We start from the raw sequence: 24195 nt of genomic DNA on the forward strand, positions 1-24195 counted from the left end.
TGGTTGGCAACTTTCCAGCAAGTTCTTCTGGTTCCATCGGAGGGAAGCCCATCCAGTCCCAGATATGTACCAGAGTCTTCCAGCTACCACTGCAGAATCCTTCTTTCCTTCTAGGAAGTTTGATAAGGTTCAGTCAAGTGTTGGCCCTGAGATGTAATCTCTCCAATCTTTATTCTCCTGTTGCTTACAACATTTGCTGGGAACTCCTGAATTTTCCATATGTAAACAGTTTTAAAAACATAAGTGAGAAACACTGCATCTGAGATAGACAGCTGGATTGCCAGCTACTGAAGAAGGTGGCTGCTTTGGGTTCACCAACAAAGGTCTGTCTAGTCAAAGCTATGGTTTTTCCAGTAGTCATGAATGGATGTGAAAGTTGGACTATAAAGAAAGCTGAGCGCCAAAGAATTGATGTTTTTGAACTGTGGTGTTGGAGAAGATTCTTGAGAGTCCCTTGGACAGCAAGGAGATCAACCAGTCAATCCTAACGGAAATCAGTCCTGAATATTCACTGGAAGGATTGATGCTGAAGCTGAAACTCCAATACTTTGACCACCTGATGCGAAGAACTGACTCACTGGAAAAGACCCAGATGCTAGGAAAGAGGCAGGAAGGCAGGAAGGCAGGAAGAGAAGGGGACGACAGAGGATGAGATGGCTGGATGGCATCACCGACTCAATGGACATGAGTCTGAATAAACTCTGGGAGTTGGTGATGGACAGGGAGGCCTGGCTGCTGCGGTCCATGGGGTCGCAAAGAGTCGGACACGACTGAGTGACTGTACCAAATTGAATGTCTCCTTTCACTCCTGTTCACTTTAGTTTTAAGTGTTGACTCGGCGCTCCTTGGAAGCGTTTTGGCCTTGAGCGCATCCCGACCCCGCGCGCAGAGGGGCCCGGCCCGGGAGGCCGCAGGGCGGGAAGGCCCCTGGGGCACCTGGCACCGCGCGGGGGCGGGAACCAGGTGGCCCGGGCGCGCCCGCTTTGCCCGGACACCGAGCAGGAAGTGGCTCCGGCGCGGCCCGGGCGCGGCCTCCGCAGGGCGCGCCTCCTCCGCGGCGCCTGGCGGGTGCGGCTGGGCCGGGAGGCGGCCGGAGCCAGAGCCCCGGCGAGCGGGCAGCGAGTGCTCATGGCGGCGCCGGCGCCGGGGGAGCCCGGGGCCGCCGCCTCGGCCGTCCTGGACGAGCTGGCTCGGAACTTCACGTATGGGGCGCAGGGCGCCGGCAATGGCTCCCTGTCGGGCGCGTGGTACCGCCGGAACCAGGTAAGGTCCGGCCGCCCCGCCGCCCGGGGGGGGACCGGGTTGGGGCCGCCCTCCGGCCGACGGTCCCGAGGACACCGGGCTGCCCACGTGGGCAGAGCTGACACGCAGTTTCCACACGTGGACCTCACTGCCCGGCGTTCGGGAGAGCGGGGAAGCCCTGGGCAGCAGCCCCCGGGAGTGGGTCACACAGGCCGGCGGTTCTGGGCCTCTGTGTCCCCACACATCCCTCCTCTCCAGCCTCTTCTCCCAGATGGACTCTAAGGCGTGTGGGGGCAACCCTCCTCCACCCGTATTCGCCCCCAGGATCATTTTACAGTTAAAAACATGAGTGACACTGTTTCTCAGAATCAGAGAACTGGTTCAAGGCCACCAGATAGCACCTCTGTGCAGATGCTCTGAGCGTGACTGTGTGTGTGTGTCCCCAGCGTGTCAGCTCAGCTCCTTCCATTTCCGCACAAGAACACTGACATTCTCAGGTTGCAGTTGCCAGACTCTCTCCTTGCTCACCGGCCCTGTGGGAAAACGTCGTCAGCCTCAACAACGCCCATGTACGCTGGAAACACACATTTAACAAGATCAAAGGGGATTGGAGCTGCCCATTTATTTCAGGCTTGGTTTAAGAGCAGGAGGGGGAAAAAAAGCCCTTCCTCTAGCCACATTTATATTCTTTCAAGAACGAGCAAGTGGTCTTGATATGGTGGATTCCAGGCTCCCTTCTGTTTTCATAATGTGTTACTTTGTTCTTGTTCTTTAACAAATCAATAGGTCTTTTTATTTTACAACAGTGTAATTATAAAATATCTGTTGTTGGTCTAAATCAGGGGCTTTAACCGTAATCAAACACCTGGAAGCCTTTATGCTTGCCAAGTGTTTTGAATGTTAGTTTCTGAAATGTTAGAATTTTGTTTTCAAAAATTTAGCTCAGAAGATAACTTACTTATATAAGGACAAAATAAACGTGTCCACCTTATTAGTTTTCAGCAGAGGAGAGAATGTCACTTTGAGTGTGCTTTACCACAAAACATACTAAAACAGGAAAAGTGAGAGGGCACTGAGCCTATTAGATTCCATTTCTCCTTCCTTCTACCAAGAAGAGTTACAAAGACTGCTTTTCATGGGGAGTTCTTTGAGCATATCTGTTATACTATGCTTATGCTAGCTTATGTTATAAAGCATATTATAATATGCTAATGCTAGAAACAGTCCCAAGAAAAGTCAACTGATTTTTTTGGTCTTTTTGGTAAAGGAATTAAAGAGTTAGTAAATGTGACCTGAGATGGCATCATCCAAAACAGGAGAAAACGTTGTTTGCAGAGCGGAAATCTCTGTAGACATTAGTTTTCTTTAATGGTTCCTGGAATTCAAGATTGTCTTGGCTCTCTGACACCGAACATAGCTTATCATGTGACGTAAATGTGAAAACTTAACTTTATGTTTGCAAGGCTTAACTTGCCTTTGACAGTATAGGTTTGTACAGGTTAGAAAGAGTGTATCAGGAATATGCTAATTGAAACTACTCAGTTGACACGTGAACCATAGCTAGTTTGAGGTAAGACTGTATCAACTTTTCCCATTATTATGCAGATTTAGACTATCTTATAAGATTTGGGGATTTTAACTTTTCATTGATTGCATTTGTTTTTAAGCAAAAGTAAAACTTGATTTTTAAAAATTCATTCAGCAAAAATTTTATTGAGTGCCTCTTGTGCTGAGCAGGCCAGTAGAAATAAAATGGAATCTAATTTTTCTTTTCTTTTTGAACATTAACTGATTATGTACTGTGCTTAAGTCGCTCAGTCGTGTCCAACTCTTTGTGACCCCATAGACTGTAGCCATGGGGATTCTCCAGGCAAGAATATTGGAGTGGGTTGTCATGCCCTCCTCCAGAGGATCTTCCCAACCCAGGGATTGAACCCAGGTCTCCCATATTGCAGGTGGATTCTTTACTATCTGAGCCAGGAGGGAAGCCCTAACTGATTATAGATAGCTGCAAATGGGAGTGGCTTCAAGAAAACGAAATAAGGGATATAAGTTTAGGACTTCCACACTCAAAGTTAACCATGGTTATTGGATGGTGGTTTAGTCACTAAGTCATGTCCAACTCTGGTGACCCCGTGCGCTATAGCCCACCAAGCTCCTCCCTCCATGAGATTTCCCAGGCAAAAATACTGGAGTGGGTTGCCATTTCCTTCTCCGGGGGATCTTCCCGACCCAGGGATCAAACTCCGGTCTTCTGCATTGCAAACAGTACTCCTGCATGCAGATTCTTTACTGAGTGAGCCACCAGGGAAGCCCTGATTACTGGATAGCCAGAGTTTAAATTTTATTACTACTGAAATACTCGGACAGTGTCTGTTCAGTGATAGCTCAGCTCTCTGTGGTTTTTTAAGAGATAACCATCAGATCTGATAAATTAACCTTACTCACAGAAAAAGAGCAACTTCCCTGAAACACATTTCAGGTGACAGATGAATATTTAACAGTGCCTTCTTAGAATCAGTGACATCTAAAGCAAAGATGTGAGTGGTTTTAGAGGAAGAAATCTCCAAACAAGTAATAAGTGGGAGTTCAGAGGGGAAAGTGTTCTAGGGAATCAGGGAAGCAAGGCTTTTGCCCAATCTGCATCATTTAGGCATCTGCCTATACAAGTATAAATGCAATTAAGTTCTGCCAAGGTATTTTCTTTATGTTTGATCCACAAGTTTTCAGTAGAAAAAGATAATGCTTCTAAGATTATTATTGAACTCCCCACTTTGTATAAAGCACTGTGGAATATTCAACACAGTCTTTAGACACAAACTCTTCCTTCCTTCTTGTTATTAGATGCTTGGGGAAACGAGCTATGTAGGTAACTCTAAAGCAAGGCAGTATGTTTTAAGTGTCATGTGAGGGATATAAAGTCCTTTGGGAATTCAGAACAAGGTGGGTTTTAGCAGGGGCCATCAGGGATGTTTTCCAGAGAGGTGCTATTTGAACTGGACACTTAAAGACAGAGTTTCATTAATGAGAGTTCACAGATGGAAGGCATTGCAAGAAAGGAGAAAGTCTGCAGACGAAGGAGCAGCCCACATGGTCTGGACAGGTGCCCTTCTGAACGTTTTTGTACGTCGAGTAGAAGTCAGTGGCCGTTCTGGTTGCAGTGGAAAACTGACAGTGACCGGAAAGTGGAAGTACAGTTTCAGGTCTTAGACGTCAACATGAGTTGCCTTGAAGGACAACAGGTTAAGATGTCTGGACTCTGACTGGTAGACAGTGGGGAGCCAGTGAAGGTTTTTTTTTTGTGAACAGAGAGTGAAGCAATCAAAACAAATTCTGCTGCTGCTGCTGCTAAGTCACTTCAGACGTGTCTGACTCTGTGTGATCCCATAGATGGCAGCCCCATCAGGCTCCTCTGTCCCTGGGATTCTCCAGGCAAGAATACTGGAGTGGGTTGCCATTTCCTTCTCCCAAAGCAAATGAAAGACATTTGAATTAGAGTTGGCAGTGTGAAGGAGCCTCAAACAGGCCAACTGTGGACTGAATCCAGCCTGTAGATGTGTCTTGTGTCAAACTGCACAGAGGTTTAAAAATGTTTAATACATTGCCAACATTTAAAAAATGAGTATGTAAGGTTTCAAATTTCCATGATCTTTTTAAACATCAGAAGTGCTAGCAACTTGGCCCTCTTCCCCACATGATAACTGTGAGGGGGAGTTCACAGCGCAGAACATCTGTGCTCCCCACTTGGGCTGCCCCCCTGCTGTCTTCTCTTTTACCTACTGACCCCTGTAGGTATTTAATTTGCAACAAGCGTCAGAGGCTGTTGTCTAGTTTCTGCTGTCAACTAGCTCAGTGCATGTAGGCAAGTCACACTGGGCTTCAGTTTTCCTTGCTGGTAAACTCATGCTTAGAATGAAAGACCCACAGTCTTTTTCATGTTATCTGGTTGAATAAATAAGTGCTAATCCAGCAAGGCTGTAGAGGGAATGGCCAGGAAAGAATGAACGTGGGAAATATTGTAAAGGAGGGGTTTCGTGGCTGTTTCTTTAAGTTTATGCACGTTGCTAAATGTCTAAATTCGAAAAGATACTGTCAGAAAGGTTTCTTCTGCATAGGGTGGATGAAGAATTCAGATTTAATGTCCTTTGTTTGAACTTTTGATTTTCAATGGCTTGAATTTTTAAAGTCAACATATTTAAAGGAAAATTGATACATCTTGGCAGGGAAGAGGGGAATGGAAGAGACTGACATTTGTTATGCATTTGCTATGTGACACTTTATAGCTATTATCTCATTCGAGCCCCCCAACAACCTTGTAAGATATGTATTATCCTCACTGTTCATGTAAGGAAATTTGTGTTAAATCACTTGCCCCCAGATCTTACAGCAAGTAAGGTCTAAACCTAACTGCAGAGCTATTTTTATTCCATGCCTGAAGGCCATTGCTTAGAAACTAAAGCTTGAAAAGAATGTGGTAAGGGAAAATGAATATGGCTTGTCTCACTGGACTAAAGAAAAATCACACTGCGTTTTATAGTGCCCTTTTATTGATTTTGCTTTGCTACCATTTATCTCTTTTCTGCTGGTCACTGCATCTGATTGCCTCTTAGAGACAGAAAAGTGTCAAAACTTAGAAATACCAAAGGGCGAGGTGGAGGTTACTGGTCCTTTCCATTTCATTCCCAAGAAAAGCCTCTTTTTAAATTTTGTTTATACTTATTGACCTTTTTTTTTTTAAGCCTTCCTTATATAGCCAGTGTGGCATTTCCCCTTTACCAGGTTTTCTTCAAGAGGTACAATATAAGGCAGCAAAAAGGAGGAAGGAAGAAATCAATTACCTCCAAGCAATTGTATCAAAGCTTTTCTAACCATTATCATCATTGTAGTCACCCCATGGTCCTCAATTGAGGAACAGATTCTTAATGCTGTCGTGAATTTGTCACACCACATGTTTGCATTTAAATCTACCTGTCACTCTCACTCTTTGTGACCCCACAGGCTGTAGCCCACCAAGTTCCTCTGCCCACAGGATTCTCTAGGCAAGAATGCTGAAGTGGGTTGCCATTTCCTCCTCCAGAGGATTTTCCCAGCCCAGGGACTGAACCCGTATCTCCTGCTTCTCCTGCATTGCAGGCGAATTCTCTACCACTGAGCCACCAGGGAAGCCGATTGCTACTAACTAGTTATAAAGTTGCATTCATGCAGTCAGCTAAGTTCAGGCTGTGGGAAACTTCTCCAGTTTACAGGTTTATGTGGCTCAGCTTCTTCGCAAATCACTTTTACGGGGAGATAAAAGGGGGAGAGCAAGGATAGAGATTCTCCTTGCAGATTAAAATACAACTAGAAGACATATTAGACAAAACAGACAGTCTCCCTTCACAGTGTTCAGGGATGCACACTTCTGTGGTGAAACCGTAAGGGAAAGGAAGGAAGTGATTGCCACGAAGTCAGACCAGGGTTTTCTTGGGCAACGGGAGAGGCTGTGATGGGATGAAGCAAAGGGAGGGCTTTGGGTGGGCACCCAGTTTCTGTTTCGTGATCTGGATGCTGTTATGAGAGTGTTTGCCTTATAATAATTCATTTTAGTAATTTGTTTGTCTATATCATTTTCTTTGCAGTTGCATGTATCTATTATATTCTATAGTTTAAAAATGTTTAAAAATATTATCAATGCTATGACTGTTCAACTTGCTTGTTTTACCCAGATAGTGTGGGAAATGGTACGCTGTATTCATTTTGTTTGCTTAGGAGAATTATTTAAACAATTTCTTTTTAAAGTGTTGGTGATTGTTCAAATTGGCATTTGAGAGTTTACTGTGGAAAAGATGACTTTCCCCTAAGCTATCCATTTTGTTCTAGGATAGGGTGTTTTAAAAAGCTTGGCCTCTTTACTAGATGTGTTGGCAATTTTCTTAATTTCTCCAAATCTTGACTTTCTCTATCAAAATGGTAATAGCAATAACACTAATAACACTATATACCTTATAGGGTTGATGTAGGAATAAAATAAGATAATGTATATCAAATAGTTAGCAGTGCCAGACACATAGAAAGCACAGAATAAACACTAGCTAGGGACTTCCCTGGTAGTCCAGTGGCGAAAACTCCTTGCTCCCAAGGCCCAAGTTCAATCCCTGGTCAGGGAACTAGATCTCACATGCCACAGCTCAAAGACAACTAAGATCTGGCCCAACCAATTAAAGGTAATCTGCAAAACTGTTTTTCAAAACTAGCCATTATTAGAAGTATTACAGTCAACCTATGCTACAGGAAGTATCATAAAATATATATTTCTAATGATTAGTCATTACTGAATTTCAGTCAGTTCAGTTGCTCAGTCGTGTCCAACTCTTGGCAGCCCCATGGACTCCAGCACACCAGGCTTCCCTGTCCATCACCAACTCATGGAGCTCACTCAAACTCATGTCCATCGAGTTGGTGATGCCATCCAACCTTCTCATCCTCTGTCATCCCCTTCTCCTCCTGCCTTCAATCTTTCCCAGCATCAGGGAAAGAGTCAGTTCTTTGCATTAGGTGGCCAAAGTACTGGAGTTTCAGCTTCAGCATCAGTCCTTCCAATGAATATTCAGGACTGATTCCTTTAGGATGGACTGGTTGGATCTCCTTGCAGTCCAAGGGACTCTGAAGAGTCTTCTCCAACACCACAGTTCAAAAGCATTAATTCTTCGGCACTCAGCTTTCTTTATAGTCCAACTTTCACATCCGTACATGACTACTGGAAAAACCATAGCTTTGACTAGATGGACCTTTGTTGGCAAAGTAATGTCTCTGCTTTTTAATATGCTGTCTAGGTTGGTCATAGCTTTTCTTCCAAGTAGCAAGCGTCTTTTAATTTCATGACTGCAATCACCATCTGCAGTGATTTTGGAGCCCCCGAAAATAAAGTCTCACACTGTTTCCATTGTTTCTCCATTTATTTGTCATGAAGTGGTGGGACTGGATGCCATCATCTTCATTTTTTGAATGTTGAGTCTTAAGCCAACTTTTTCACTCTCCTCTTTCACTTTCACTTTCTTCTTCTTTTTTTTTTTTCCCCTCTTTCACTTTCATCAAGAGGCTCTTTAGTTCCTTTTCATTTTCTGCCATAAGGGTGGTGTCACTTGCATATTTGAGGTTATTGATATTTCTCCTAGCAGTCTTAATTCCAGCTTGTGCTTCATCCAGCCCAGCGTTTCACATGATGTACTCTGCATGCAAGATATATAAGCAGGGTGACAATATACAGCCTTGACGGACTCCTTTCCCGATTTGGAACCAGTCTGTGGTTCTATGTCTGGTTCTAACTGTTGCTTCCTGACCTGCATACAGGTTTCTCAGGAGGCAGGTCAGGTGGTCTGGTATTCCCATCTCTTGAAGAATTTTCCACAGTTTGTTGTGATACACAGTCACAGGCTTTGGAGTAGTCAATAGAGCAGAAGTAGGTGTTTTTCTGGAACTCTCTTGCTTTTTCAGTGATCCAGTGGATGTTGGCAATTTGATCTCTGCTTCCTCCACCTTTTCTAAATCCAGCTTGAACATCTGGAAGTTCACAGTTCATGTACTGTTGAAGCCTGGCTTGGAGAATTTTGAGCATTTAACTCATTGCAAATGGAAATAAGAGAAATTTTGTCAATTATTTGATGCAACTCTCTTTTCTTTAATCCAGAACCAACTGTTTCTCTACCTCCACTGCCTTCCTCACTCCATTTGGTGTTTGGCTCCCCTTCACTCTCCAGACATAGTCACATTACAGAGCACTTCTTGATTGCAGTAATTTCCTAGTTGGAACACTTGTCATCTAAGGCAAGTGTACTAAGGCAAGGATTCCCCCCATGTCTTCTGCCTCTTTCCAGACTTCTGGATTGGGGAAGGATAGAAGTGTGGCCCTGGGAACAGCTGACAGGATTTGGTGTCAGAAGTGTGATGACATCTTCAGATGCTGACGGTAGTTTAACCGACTAAGGACCAGCACCCCAGCTTGGGAAAGCTCATGCTGTGTCAGCGTTAAGACTTAAATGCTGTTTATTTTAGCTTGGGTGTTTTGGTTTGTTTGTTTTGGCCTGTTTTTTTCTCAAGGTCCAGTATTCCTCCACTCAGTTCACGCCTTTTATATTGCACTTTACATAAAGTCAGAGCTCTTCAGCACTCTGTCCTGGTCCACAGCCCAGAGGCTAGCAGGTACCACTCCACTTTCCCCTCCACCTAGTTCTCAGCACGTGCACACCTGTGCATTTATTTCATCTTGTCACTTGGCCTGATGGCCACTCCCAGCGTGTTCTCCTGTCGTCTTTAGCACATGCCAGGAGATGCAGAGTAAACACAGGCTTGTGTAAACACAGGCTAGCTTATATTTAGTCATGAGCTCCACACCTCACCAAATATTGTGTTTGTCCTGGCGTGGCTCCTTCAGAGACCCACCCTGGTCTTGGCGGGTTGTTCCGAGGTCTGCCAGCAGCCTCAACTCTGTGGCTCCCTAAGCCACCCCCTCACCTTCTCAGCACCTCTCAAATGGTTTCCCCGTTTCAGTGACCTGGGCCTGACCTCTGTGGCTTGCAACAGGGGTCCATCTCTCTTCTGGCTTTGACACTTGGCTTCCCGATGAAGAACGCTTTGTAAACTAAGAGGCTTTGGTTGGCGAGTCCCTGGAAATCTAACTTTAACTGGCTTAAATAATAGAGGAAATTAATCAGTCTGGATGACACGGAAGGCCGGAAGAACTCCAGGTCCACACCAGCCTTGATCCACAGGCTGCAGTCGCATGGCAAACACAGGGTCTCCCTCTCCTCTTCCACTTCTGTTCCTCGGGGCTGTTGATCCCACTTTTTGCAGGCTCACCCCTGTAGCCTTCATCCTGCCTTTTCATTTTCAGGAAGGAAAGCTTGACTTTCTCCACCAATGAAAATCCATTGCCTTTAGTCTGACTGGACAAGGTTAGGTCCATATCCTTTCCTAAACCAGTTGCCAAGGCCCAAAGAACATGAGCCCTTGGGAAGGGCTGGATGAAAAAGAGGTCCTGTAGCTAGGATGAGAGGTACTACGTGGCCCTAACAGCAGTGACCACTGGGTAGGCTGGAGTCCTCCTCCTCTGGTTCACTGTCTTCTTGGGCAGCCACCTCTCCCCCCAGCTCATCAGAGACCTTCACTTTCTACATCCTGCCTCAGAGGAGCAGCCCCAGAAAAGTCACCCCAGTGTGGCCCACCTTGTCGTTGTGGGTGAACCAGAGCAGTAATCTCCTTAAAAGCTTAGTTATAGGATCAGTTTCTGAAATATTTTCCTTAGCGTCAACTCTAAGCTGTGACTTATCTCTAAATTCTAGACTTACCACCCTCACTCATGCTCTCTCCCCCAAGAGGGGCTTCTAGAAAAGCCTCTTGTCTTTCTGCAGACAGAAAAGTCAGAGGGTATCTGCTGGCAAAAGGAGTATCTCAGTCTTGCCTCTACCTGCTTAGTGATGTCTTTACCATCAACAACCACCTCTTCAGAAGGTAGGAGCCTCCTAAAAGTTTAGTGGATTTAGGTGAAATAGGTGTGGTATGTGAGTGCAACGCTGTATGGAGCCCTAGAAGCCACGTCAGCATTGCTGATAATGTCATTCAAGGTTGAGGTCAGTCCTGTGAATTCTGGGAGGTCTTTATTTCCTCTTCAGCCTTTGGACTTGCAGGGCTCTGATTGTTCCAGGGCTATTTGGGAGACAGAGATACTCTGTTCCCTCATTACAGCCCACACTGAGTTTGATCAGCCAGTCAACAGTGACGGCCCAAATGCAGCCAACATTCCACTCAGTAAAAATCACAAGTAGAGAGCCCTTCTCAAGAGCGTTGGGCAGTGATACCAGAGAAATCGGAAACATGGACTCTGTCCTCAAACTGTAGCCATATATGGGGTGTGATATATGTAAATTAGATCACATATCCATTATCCAGGGCTTCCCTGGTAGTTCAGCTGGTAAAGAATCCGCCTGTAATGTGGGAGACCCCAGTTCGATTCCTGGGTCAGAAAGATCCCTTGGAGGAGGGCATGGCACCCCACTCCAGTATTCTTGCCAGGAGAATCCATGGACAGAGGAGCCTGGTGGGCTGCAGTCTGTGGGGTCACAAAGAGTTGGACGTGACTGGGCAACGAAGCGCAACACAGCACATACTTTATACGGGGCTTCCCAGGTGGTATTAGTGGTAAATAATACCAGTGCAGGAAACAGAGGCACAGGTTTGAGCCATGGGCAGAAAGGTCCCCTGGAGAAGGGCGTGGCAACCCACTCCAGTATTCTTGCCAGGAGAATCCATGGACAGAGGAGCCTGGAGAGTTACAGTCCATAGGGTCACAAAGAGTGCACACACACAGGCATACATTATACAGTGTACAATGTGTGTGTGTGAAATATGTAGACAGAGAATGAGAATGCCTTAGAAATACTTGAAAAACCACAGTTGAAGGACTGGTGTGAAGCTGCCCTTGCTTATACAATCTGATGGACTGCTTCCATTGTGCTTCCAGGACTAGCATAGTACAGTTACATAATTGTACGTGAAGAGAGCCAGAGCAGAAGAGGAGACAGTGTGAAGTGCCTTTGGATGTGACTGCCTGAGCCGCGGCAGTGGAGAAACGAGTGGTTCTTTGCGAACAAGGTACAAGTGGACCCCCTGTCACAAGCGGCGGCCACAGCCACGAAGTCGAGAATAGTCCTGAGTTCCATGCTCAGCATTTTATTAGACTTCTGAACTGTTCTCTCAGACCCAAATCACAGTCACCATCTATGAGTTCTTTGGGTATCAGAGGTGGGCTGACCATAAGGTGGGTTGGGACCTGGTTGCTGGACCAGTGGGATGTGAGAATTTTGCCAGGAAAGGGGGAGCTTGGGGTTAGGGGGATTTATTTGGTTACGAGTACTGGCCCTTTAGAGGCAATGGAGTGTCCAGGTCACAGTGTCCCAGAGGAGAAAATCTGCACTTGATTCCTGCCTTGATGTCAGAAAGGTCTGGTCTGGTGGGTGGAGAGGGCCGCAGGAGTCTCGGGCAGATGCGTGTCAGTAAGAGGCAGTGTCACTATCCCTCCCCCATATCGAGGCAAAAACTCACCCAGGGGCTGGGGCCTGACATACACAGTGGAGTTTAGTCTCCAGGAGGATGGAGCTGGCAAAATACAGCCCAAGTTCAAGGCTGGCATTGCTCTCAAAAGAGTCATGCACTCTTGAAACCCAATCAGGTGCGGGGGAAAGAGCTGTAATTCAGTGAGCTCAAGGGAGGAAGCCTCTTGCGCATCCTGGGATTTCCCTGCAAAAGGCAGCCGGCAATCCTGCTTCTTTGAAAACAAAGAATGACCAATTTAGTTAAATTATTATTAAGAGTATGTTCTTGCAAAATTTGAAAGGTATGGGACCTCATATCTGGATGCAAACAATAGCATTCTTTGTGTTCAGCATGTCAGTCCTTGTTTCAAAGATCCCCTTTCCAACGTTAAACAGGATTGATTTGTTTTCTAATAGACCCAAGTTTAAGATTTCCTTAAGTGATATCTCACCTTTCTTGACTATTGTTGTTCTCCTTTTAATGAAGTGTTAAAAGCCCCCAAAGGATGTCTTATTAAATTTTTCCCATAAATTTGTTCTGCTACAACTTAAATTTCTCAAAAACAACAAACATGGTGGCTTAGTAAGCTAAGTAAGGCTTATCGTTAATGGGGTTCAGTTTTTTAAGATAACAAATGTATAATCATGTAAGTAAACGTGTTCCCAAGTAAAAGACAAAATGTAGCAGTGCTTAATTGTATGGGAAGGCAGTATGTTGGGCTTTTCTGCCTGGGTTTTTGAGGTTGATTAAAAATTGGCATAGACTAGCTTGTAGAATAGCAACGATACGCTGTGTTTTGTAACCCTGACCTTTTCTGTTGGCTCTAAATCACCAGATTTGGACCCAATGCTATGAGACTTTCTCAGGATAGAAAGGCAATAACCTTATGGCATACAAAAACCAAGATAACAAATTAAAAATCTCTTCTGGAATGAAATTTTTTCTTTCTTCATTTTTACGTATGGGATTATAGCTTTAACTTAGTTTGGGTTAGTACTGCAGACAATGCAATTATCTACAAGGGCAAAGGAGATTAGGGGTAAGAATAGTCCAACCCATTCAGCATTCTAAAAAGCATTACATTTTTCCAGCGTTTGCTGCAATGAATGTGAATATTGTTTCTTCATGGCCCTGTTGTAGTTAACTCTCCACATTTACCCTCCATCTTCTGAGATCCCAAAGAGTCTCCTAACTGGTTTTGCTGTTCCCTGGCCTTGCTCCCTCCCAGTCCATCCTCCACACTGCGCCAGGATGTCTAAATGTCTCCTTTGAACCTATCCTTCTCTGCTTTAGCATCCTTCGTGTTGCAGCACCACCTGCAGACCCATGGCGTAAAAAGGCTGCTGCCTGCCCCTCCAGTCCAGCTGTACTGGAGTCATGCCAGTGTAATTACGATAAAGATCTTGAGACAAGAAGATTAACCTGGATTATCTGGATGGACCCTAAATGCCATCACATGTTATCTTTTTTCTTTTTTTATGAGAGGGAGACACAGGGAGATTTCACATGGAAGAGGAAGGCAATGCGGCCACAGAGACAGAGGTTAGAGTGATGCAACCATAAACCAAGGATGTGCCAGCAGCCACCAGAAACTGGGGGAGGCACGGAACAGATTCTCTGCTAGAAACTCTAGAGGGAGTGTGGCCCTGCCATCTTGATTTCAGCCCAAAGAAATTGATTTGGAGCTTCCAGGCTCCAGAACCGTGAGAGAGTAAATTTCTGTTGTTTTAAGCCACCAGGTTTATGCTGATTTGTTACAGCAGCTTCAGGAAGCTAATATACTCTCCAATCTAGGCAGACTTGTGCTTTGTCCCTTCTGTTCGCATGGATTCTATAGAGTGTACCTCTATTAGAGATTTCACAGGTGGTAGGCGGGGGGCTTCCCTCATAGCTCAGTCAGTAAAGAATCTGCCTGCAATGCGGGAGACCTCGGTTCAATTCTTGTGTGAGGAAGATCCCCTGGAGAAGGAAATGACAACCCACTCCAGTGTTCTTGCCTGGAGAATCCCATGGACAGAGGAGCCCAGTGGGCTACAGTCATGGAGTCCAAGAGTCGAACACGACTGAGTGACCAAACCACCACCAGGCTGTTACTGGGCTTCCCAGGTGGCGCTGGTGGTAAAGAACGAGCCTGCCAATGCAGGAGACGTGAGATGCGGGTTCGATCCCTGGGTCAGGAAGATCCCCCTGGAGGAGGGCATGGCACTCTACTCCAGTCTTCTTGCCTGGAGAATCCCATGGACAGAGGAGCCTGTTGGGCTACAGTCCACAAGGTCGCAAAGAGTCGGACATGACTGAGTGACTTAGGAGCAGCAGCTGTCTGTTATTGGTCACTTTTTCTACCTCTTCTGAGCTTCTCGAGGATTCTTTGCATCCTTTGGTCCTGAAATAGGACCTAATATTTATTAGTTGCTAAATAAATACCAAATGGGTTCATGACTGAGCAAATAGCCTCTGATGTGGACTTTGTCTGTCTCCCATATCCACCATCTTCTCTGTGGTCACTTGCATTTCATGTCCTTTTCCTCCACCTTCATATTTTTCTCAACCAGTGTCTACATGTGGTTTTAAGTTGTGCAGTGGTCTTATTTTTCTTATTAATCTCTTTCCTTAGTTCAGCCAGCTTCCTATTTATTTCTTGCTTTTTTTTTCTTTCCTTGTTATCATCTCCTCTTTGAACTCTTTTAAAATGAACCCATATTCTCTTTAAAAAATTCATTGAGCCTCTAAAGCAGATTTCTTAACTTCTTAGTTTGGAATTTTTCCAACCTATAGAAAACTCAGAAGAATAATACAGTAAACACCACATGTCCTCATCTGGAGATTCACTTGTTAACACTATACCACATTTGTTTGTTCTGGCTCATTCTCTTTGTCTCTCCCTCTCTCTTCCTGTTTTTTATTTATATTGTCACGTATCATTTGAAAGTAAATTGCACACATTATGAATCTTTACTCCTACAAATTTAAGGATGTATTGCGAAGACTTTGGATGTCTCCTATCCCCTCCCAACGTTCTGAAAGTGAGATTGCACCTGTTTACTAGGTGCAAATACAAAACCACCCCAGCTCACTCCTGAGAGTTTCCCGTGAGATGAGATGAACTGAATACTCATTTCTCAGGCATATCATCCCCTTTAGGTTCAGGTTCTGTAAGATCACTCCTTCAGTGATGAGTTGACCTAAATCCCTTAACCTGTGATGTTTCCCATACTAAAAACTGGACCTCTCATTTCCATGTTCAGGGATATTTTACTGCCTGGAACAGGAGATAGCATTCTTCTACTTGTGAGTTGAATATGACTATTATAGTGTTCAAAACTAGCTCTCACTCTATGGTTCTTTTGAACCATCTACTGGCTCCACCAGGGTCTGATTCCAAATTTATGTTTTGAAGGCAGAGCCAGAGACTGGAACAGACTATGACCAATTCCACACATCCCTATTATCATATCCCATCACCATCTGGCCAAACTCCTCCACCCATGGTTATAGGTCAGTAACTTTATGTGAAATATCTAAAGACCATTCTGGCACCAAAAAGTAGGATAGAAGATTGTTGTTCCAAGTAAAACAAAAATATCCTGAGTACTTATTAGTGCTGATATTTTCAAGCTCATTCTCCAGAAATTTTTGCTGTGGCTCCCACCATCTTTTTGCCAAAACATCCCGGAAAAGCCAGACCTTAAGCTGCAGTAGTGACAGGAGTGAACCCTACAAAAATAAACGGCACCTTTCTGTGTTTCTGGTCTGCACTTGTAATCACATTGTTAAGATGTCGAGCCCCTTTGCTTCTATTATCTTTGCTTTAGTTTATGTGCACTAGGAAAAAGAAACAGATTCTGCTAAGTTTAAAATTGTGGAAAATGAACATTGACTAGCCAGACAGTTACCTATTGCAGTCTATGAGGAAACGGTGATTCAGACGTGAGCTGGGTGCCTGGGGGCAAAATTGGTCTGGTATCTATCTAGCTGTGTGACTTTGTGCAAGTCACTTTCCTTCTCCAGCTCTCTGTTCTCCTTCCTGACCACCAGTCTCCAGATCAATAGGGAGGGGAGAAAAGGGGGTAGGGGGAGGAGAGGAACCTGAGCTTCCATTAATTCTAGTATGCTGGAAGGCAGAGAGCACTCTGAATAAAGTAATGAAGTAAACTAGATGTCTCTTAATTTATTAAGTGGCAAGTTTATAAGGACTGCTCGCTGTATGCAAATGACACCACTGATTTCTGATGAGGATTCTGTTATCATTAAAGCACATTTACCAGAGGCTCTAATTGGAAACAGGGTTTAGTAGTGCTTCAGTTCAGTTCGCTTCAGTTCAGTAGCTCAGTTGTGTCCGACTCTCTGCGACCCCATGAACCGTAGCACACCAGGCCTCCCTGTCCACCCAAACCCATGTCCATTGAGTCGGTGATGCCATCCAACCATCTCATCCTCTGTTGTCCCCTTTTCTTCCTGCCCTCAATCTTTCCCAGCATCAGGGTCTTTTCAAATGAGTCAGCTCTTCACATCAGGTGGCCAAAGTATTGTAGTTTCAGCTTCAACATGAGCCCTTCCAATGAACACCCAGGACTGATCTCCTTTAGGATGGACTGGTTGGATCCCCTTGCAGTCCAAGGGACTCTTACCTCAAGTTATTCTAAGTCCTTGAAGGTAATTAAACCACCTTTTCTGGGAAAACATTGCAAATTTGAACCTCCCCATCGCAACCAATTAGGGACATTAATGAGGATTTACTGAATTACTACTATTTACAGGTATGTGTCAAATGAATTTAATGAGTATTCAATTAACCTTGAATAACTAGGTAAAATTTCAGAAAAACAAAGAATAATATATACCAGTTTATACAGTGCACAGGCATACTTCTGAGATATTGCAGTTTCAGTTCTAGGCCACTGTAATAGAGCAAGTATTGCAACAAAGTAAGTCACATGAAATTTTGGTTTCCTAGCATGTAAAAGTAATGTTTACACTTGCATTGTCTATCAAATGTGCAATTATGTTACATTTTGCATTGTGTCTTAAAAAAAAAAAAAAACAGTGTACATACCTTAATAATTCATTGCTAGGACTTCCCCGGTGTTCCATTGGTTAAGATGCCATGCTTCCAATGCAGAGGGCCTGGGTTTGATCCCTGGTCAAGGAACTAGATCCTGCATGTTATAACTAAGACCTGGCACAGAAAACTAAATTTATATATATATGTATCAGATCAGATCAGTCGCTCAGTTGTGTCCCACTCTTTGCAACCCCATGAATCGCAGCACGCCAGGCCTCCCTGTCCATCACCAACTCCTGGAGTTCACTGAGACTCACGTCCATTGAGTCAGTGATGCCATCCAGCCATCTCATCCTCTGTTGTCCCCTTCTCTTCTTGCCCCCAATCTCTCCCAGCATCAGAGTCTTTTCCAATGAGTCACCTCTTCGCATGAGGTGGCCAAAGTACTGGAGTTTCAGCTTTAGCATCATTCTTTCCAAAGAAATCCCAGGGCTGATCTCCTTCAGAATGGCCTGGTTGGATCTCCTTGCAGTCCAAGGGACTCTCAAGAGTCTTCTCCAACACCACAGTACAAAAGCATCAGTTCTTCAGCGCTCAGCCTTCTTCACAGTCCAACTCTCACATCCATACATGACCACAGGAAAAACCATAGCCTTGACTAGATGGACCTTTGTTGGCAAAGTAATGTCTCTGCTTTTGAATATGCTATCTAGGTTGGTCAACTTTCCTTCCAAGGAGTAAGTGTCTTTTAATTTCATGGCTGCAATCACCATCTGCAGTGATTTTGGAGCCCAGAAAAATAAAGTCTGACACTGTTTCCACTGTTTCCCCATCTATTTCCCATGAAGTGATGGGACCGGATGCCATGATCTTCATTTGCTGAATGGTGAGCTTTAAGCCAACTTTTTCACTCTCCACTTTCACTTTCATCAAGAGGCTTTTGAGTTCCTCTTCACTTTCTGCCATAAGGGTGGTGTCATCTGCATATCTGAGGTTATTGATATTTCTCCTGGCAATCTTGATTCTAGCTTGTGTTTCTTCCAGTCCAGCGTTTCTCATGATGTACTCTGCATATAGGTTAAATAAGCAGGGTGACAATATACAGCCTTGACGTACTCCTTTTCCTATTTGGAACCAGTCTGTTGTTCCATGTCCAGTTCTAACTGTTGCTTCCTGACCTGCATACAGATTTCTCAAGAGGCAGATCAGGTGGTCTGGTATTCCCATCTCTTGAAGAATTTTCCACAGTTTGTTGTGATCCACACAGTCAAAGGCTTTGACATAGTCAATAAAGCAGAAATAGATGTTTTTCTGGAACTCTCTTGCTTTTTCCATGATCCAGCAGATCTCTGGTTCCTCTGCCTTTTCGAAAACCAGCTTGAGCATCAGGAAGTTCACGGTTCACATATTGCTGAAGCCTGGCTTGGAGAATTTTGAGCATTACTTTACTAGCGTGTGAGATGAGTGCAATTGTGCGGTAGTTTGAGCATTCTTTGGCATTGCCTTTCTTTGGGATTGGAATGAAAACGGACCTTTTCCAGTCCTGTGGCCGCTGCTGAGTTTTCCAAATTTGCTGGCATATTGAGTGTAGCACTTTCACAGCATCATCTTTCAGGATTTGGAATAGCTCAACTGGAATTGCATCACCTCCACTAGCTTTGTTCATAGTGATGCTTCCTAAGGCCCACTTGACTTCACATTCCAGGATGTCTGGCTCTAGGTCAGTGATTACACCATCATGATTATCTGGGTCATGAAGATCTTTTTTGTACAGTTCTTCTGTGTATTCTTGCCATCTCTTCTTAATATCTTCTGCTTCTGTTATGTCCATACTGTTTCTGTCCTTTATCGAGCTCATCTTTGCATGCAATATTCCTTTGGTATCTCTGATTTTCTTGAAGAGATCCCTGGTCTTTCCCATTCTGTTGTTTTCCTCTATTTCTTTGCATTGATCGCTGAGGAAGGCTTTCTTATTTCTTCTTGCTATTCCTTGGAACTCTGCATTCAGATGTTTATATCTTTCCTTTTCTCCTTTGCTTTTTGCTTCTCTTCTTTTCACAGCTATTTGTAAGGCCTCCCCAGACAGCCATTTTGCTTTTTTGCATTTCTTTTCCATGGGGATGGTCTTGATCCCTATCTCCTGTACAGTGTCACAAACCTCATTCCATAGTTCATCAGGCAATCTATCTATCAGATCTAGACCCTTAAATCTATTTCTCACTTCCACTGTATAATCATAAGGGATTTGATTTAGGTCATACCTGAATGGTCTAGTGCTTTTCCCTACTTTCTTCAATTTAAGTCTGAATTTGGTATAAGGAGTTCATGATCTGAGCCACAGTCAGCTTCTGGTCTTGTTTTTGCTGACTGTATAGAGCTTCTCCATCTTTGGCTTCAAAGAATATAATCAATCTGATTTCGGTGTTGACCATCTGGTGATGTCCATGTGTAGAGTCTTCTCTTGTGTTGTTGAAAGAGGGTGTTTGCTATGACCAGTGCATTTTCTTGGCAAAACTCTATTAGTCCTTGCCCTGCTTCGTTCTGTATTCCAAGGCCAAATTTGCCTGTTACTCCAGGTGTTTCTTGACTTCCTACTTTTGCATTCCAGTCCCCTATAATGAAAAGGACATCTTTTTTGGGTGTTAGTTCTGAAAGGTCTTGTAGGTCTTCATAGAACCATTCAACTTCAGCTTCTTCAGTGTTACTGGTTAGGGCATAGACTTGGATTACTGTGATATTGAATGGTTTGCCTTGGAAACGAACAGAGATCATTCTGTCATTTTTGAGATTGCATCCAAGTACTGCATTTCAGACTCTTTTGTTGACCATGATGGCTACTCCATTTCTTCTGAGGGATTCCTGCCCGCAGTAGTAGATATAATGGTCATCTGAGTTAAATTCACCCATTCCAGTGCATTTGAGTTCGCTGATTCCTAGAATGTCGACATTCACTCTTGCCATCTCTTGTTTGACCACTTCCAATTTGCCTTGATTCATGGACCTGACATTCCAGGTTCCTATGCAATATTGCTCTTTACAGCATCGGACCTTGCTTCTATCACCAGTCACATCCACAGCTGGGTATTCTTTTTCTTTGGCTCCATCCCTTCATTCTTTCTGGAGTTATTTCTCCACTGATCTCCAGTAGCATACTGGGCACCTATTGACCTGGGGAGTTTCTCTTTCAGTATCCTATCGTTTTGCCTTTTCATACTGTTCATGGGGTTCTCAAGGCAAGAATACTGAAGTGGTTTGCCATTCCCTTCTCTAATGGACCACATTCTGTCAAATCTCTCCACCATGACCTGCCTGTCTTGGGTTGCCCCACAGGCATGGCTTAGTTTCATTGAGTTAGACAAGGCTGTGGTCCTAGTGTGATTAGATTGACTAGTTTTCTGTGAGTATAGTTTCAGTGTGTCTGCCTTCTGCTGCCCTCTTGCAACACCTACCGTCTTACTTGGGTTTCTCTTACCTTGGGCGTGGGGTATCTCTTCACGGCTACTCCAGCAAAGTACAGCCATTGCTCCTTGCCTTGGACAAGGGGTATCTCCTCACTGCCCTTCCTGACCTTCAACGTGGGATAGCTCCTCTAGGCCCTCCTGCGCCCGTGCAGCCGCTAGCCATCGTCTGAGCCTTCAGTGAATCATAATCTTTTTGCAATAGTAGCATCAAATATCACTGATCACAGATAATCATAACAAATACTATGATAATGAAAAAGTTTGAAATATTGCAAGAATTACCAAAATGTGATATACAGACATGAAGTAAGCAAATACTGTTGGAAAAGAGGTGCTGAAAGACCTCAATGCAGGGTTGCCACAAACCTTCAACTTGTGCTTATCTGTGAGGCACAATAAATGAAGTATGTGTCTATTAGCAGGAAACTGCTTCTGACACCTGCTTTATACCTAAATATTTCAGTAGATATGAAATAACTAGACTTTAGAAGATAGCAGGCAGCTTTCTATTACACACAAGTGGACCCTTAATTGTTGAAATCTGAATTCTGGGACAAGCTTGTTTTCTCATGAAACTGAGTGTTTACTGAATTCCAACCCCAGTTGATTATAAAGTACTCCGTTTGAGATCTTCCTAAGGCCAAAGGTCAAAATTTACTATTTCTAGACAGTTTTTAATCAATCTGAGAGTAGTTAAGTTCAAATAGCCTTTAATAAACAACTTCTCTGTGCCAGAGACCTGTGCTAGTCATTAGGGTTACAAAGATGAGTTGGTAAGTCACAGCTCTGCCTTCAAGGAGCTTATAGTCTCCAGGGAAAATACACCTGTAAAGAATAATTATAGGGACTTCCCTGCTGGTCCAGTGGTTAAGAATCAGCCTTGCAGTGCAGGGGAGGGGGCTTCAATCCTTGGTCAGGAACTAAGATCCCACCTGCTGTGGAGCAACTAAGTCCACGCCACAGCTAAAGAGCCTGTGTGCTGCAACAGAAGATCCCACATGACGCAACTAATACCAGTCAGTTCAGTCCAGCTCAGTTGCTCAGTCTTGTCCGTACTCTTTGCGACCCCATGGACTGCAGCACGCCAGGCCTCCATGTTCATCACCAACTCCCAGAGTTTACCCAAACTCATGTCCATTAAGTTGGTGATGCCATCCAACCATGTCATCCTCAGTCATCCCCTTCTCCTCCCACCTTCAGTCTTTCCCAGCATCAGGGTCTATTCAAATGAGTCAATTCTTCGCATCAGGTGGCCAAAGTATTGGAGTTTCAGCTTCAGCATCAGTCCTTCCAATGAACACCCAGGACTGATTTCCTTTAGGATGGACTGGTTGGATCTTCTTTCAGTCCAAGGGACTCTCAAGAGTCTTCTCTAACACTACAGTTCAAAAGCATCAATTCTTTGGCACTCAGCTTTCTTAATAGTCCAAAAATACAACCAAATAAATATTTTTTAAAGATAATGATTATAGTACAGTTTAATATATGTACTGATGGGCATGTATATTCTGACCTCAAAGGGATGTCAGAAATGCTGAACTTGAGGATAGATCTGAGGAACTTCTCCATAATTCAGTACAAAGAGATAAGAGTTGGAAAATATGAGAGCTATTTTAAGGAAAAAAGAAATAAAAAGTCTAACATACTTGTAAGAGGAGTTCCACATGGAAAGGATAGAGGGAACCATAGATACTGGACTGTAATCGTGTAAAATGTCAACATCGAGGGGAAGGCTGGAGGAAGGGTGCGTAGACCTACCTCGACGTTTCTTTGTAGCCTACCGTGAATCCATAACTATTTCAAAATTGAAAGTTAAAAACCATTTAACAGTAGTTACTAACAGAATATAAATAAGATATGTAACTTCCCTGGCCAGAAGAATAGGGGAAAGAAAAGAATAAAGACAACTCAGTCATTTCAACAGGATTCAGGAAAAGAGAAATTAGAAAGCAAAATAAAAAAAGTAAGATAAATGCAAAAACAAAAATGACGTTGAAATAAATGAAAATATGTTTATAGTCACAATAAACAAAATGGACTCACCTCCCCATTTCACAAAGTGTCAGGGTTTTTTTAATCCAGTTATTTTCTGGGTATTAGAGATGACTAAAATATGACACACAAATGTTAAAGTGATGTGGAAAATGGCAAATATCAAAAGAAAGTATATTAATATCAGCTAAAATAGATTTTAAAGAAAAAACATTGAGATTAGTACTTAATGATAAAAGGAACAATTAGCTGGGACGATAAAACAATCCTGAACCTGTATACACCTGGCACTATGGTCTTAAAAACATAAAGCAAAGCTCAATAGATTTAAAAGGAAAAATGGGTAGGTACACATTTGAGTGTATTTTTAACATAAAGACGCTTACTCCTTGAAAGGAAATTATGACCAACCTAGACAGCATATTGAAAAGCAGAGACATTACTTTGCCAACAAAGGTCTGTCTGGTCAAGGCTATGGTTTTTCCACTAGTCATGTATGGATGTGAGAGTTGGACTGTGAAGAAAGCTGAGCACCGAAGAATTGATGCTTTTGAACTGTGGTGTTGGAGAAGACTCTTGAGAGTCCCTTGGACTGCAAGGAGATCCAACCAGTCCATTCTAAAGGACATCAGCCCTGGGTGTTCTTTGGAAGGAAGGATGCTAAAGCTGAAACTCCAATACTTTGGCCACCTCATGCGAAGAGTTGACTCATTGGAAAAGACTCTGATGCTGGGAGGGATTGGGGGCAGGAGGAGAAGGGGACGACAGAGGATGAGATGGCTAGATGGCATCACTGACTCAATGGACCTGGGTTTGAGTGAACTCTGCGAGTTGGTAATGGACAGGGAGGCCTGGCGTGCTGCGATTCATGGGGTCGCAAAGAGTCGGACACAACTGAGTGACTGAACTGAACTGAACTGACACATTTGAATGTATTTTTAACATACCTCCCTAAGTAATTAATAAACAAACAATCCAAAATTTAGTAAGAATAGCAAAGATTTGAGCAATGAATTAATGGAGATAGATGAATAGATAGAATATATAAAATATATTAACTCAACTATTAAGTAATTTTTTTTCAAATATACATGGATCACTTGTTTGACCTTACACCAGCCAGTCACAAATTTTAATTTACACAGTATAATAGGTGAAAGGCAAATGTTAATTTATACACAGCATGTTTTCTGCCCACAACTCAGTAAAATTAGAAATTAGCAAGAAAGTGAACATCAACACCCCATTCATTTAGAAATATTGAAAAATACACCTTTTAATAATATAGGCTCAGATTAAAATAAGATGATCATAAAATATTTAGAACTAAATGCCAGTGAAAACTGTGGATGCCAAAAGTATGCAGGCAGCTAAAACAGAAGATATACTTAGAAATGAGTATCCCTATTTGCATATATCACTGGATAGAAG

At 43.5% G+C, this 24195-nt stretch overlaps 1 protein-coding gene across 2 annotated transcripts in view; it reads left to right on the plus strand.

Moving 5' to 3' along the window:
• The first annotated feature begins 1046 nt into the window (after nt 1-1046).
• Nucleotides 1047-24195, plus strand: part of NIPAL2 (NIPA like domain containing 2) — a 91146-nt gene continuing 67997 nt past the window's right edge. Inside the window, exons 1-3 of one of the 2 annotated variants that reach the window (XM_070802856.1) lie at nt 1095-1263; nt 11738-11868; nt 16785-16962. In XM_070802856.1, the coding sequence (XP_070658957.1) occupies nt 16855-16962 (108 nt within the window). In that variant the 5' untranslated portion in view covers nt 1095-1263; nt 11738-11868; nt 16785-16854. Of the gene's footprint in view, nt 1264-11737; nt 11869-16784; nt 16963-24195 lie in introns of both variants that reach the window. The other variant, XM_070802855.1, reaches the window with a different exon arrangement.

The sequence above is a fragment of the Bos indicus genome, chromosome 14 (assembly GCF_029378745.1).
Source record: "Bos indicus isolate NIAB-ARS_2022 breed Sahiwal x Tharparkar chromosome 14, NIAB-ARS_B.indTharparkar_mat_pri_1.0, whole genome shotgun sequence".
NCBI lineage: Eukaryota > Metazoa > Chordata > Mammalia > Artiodactyla > Bovidae > Bos > Bos indicus.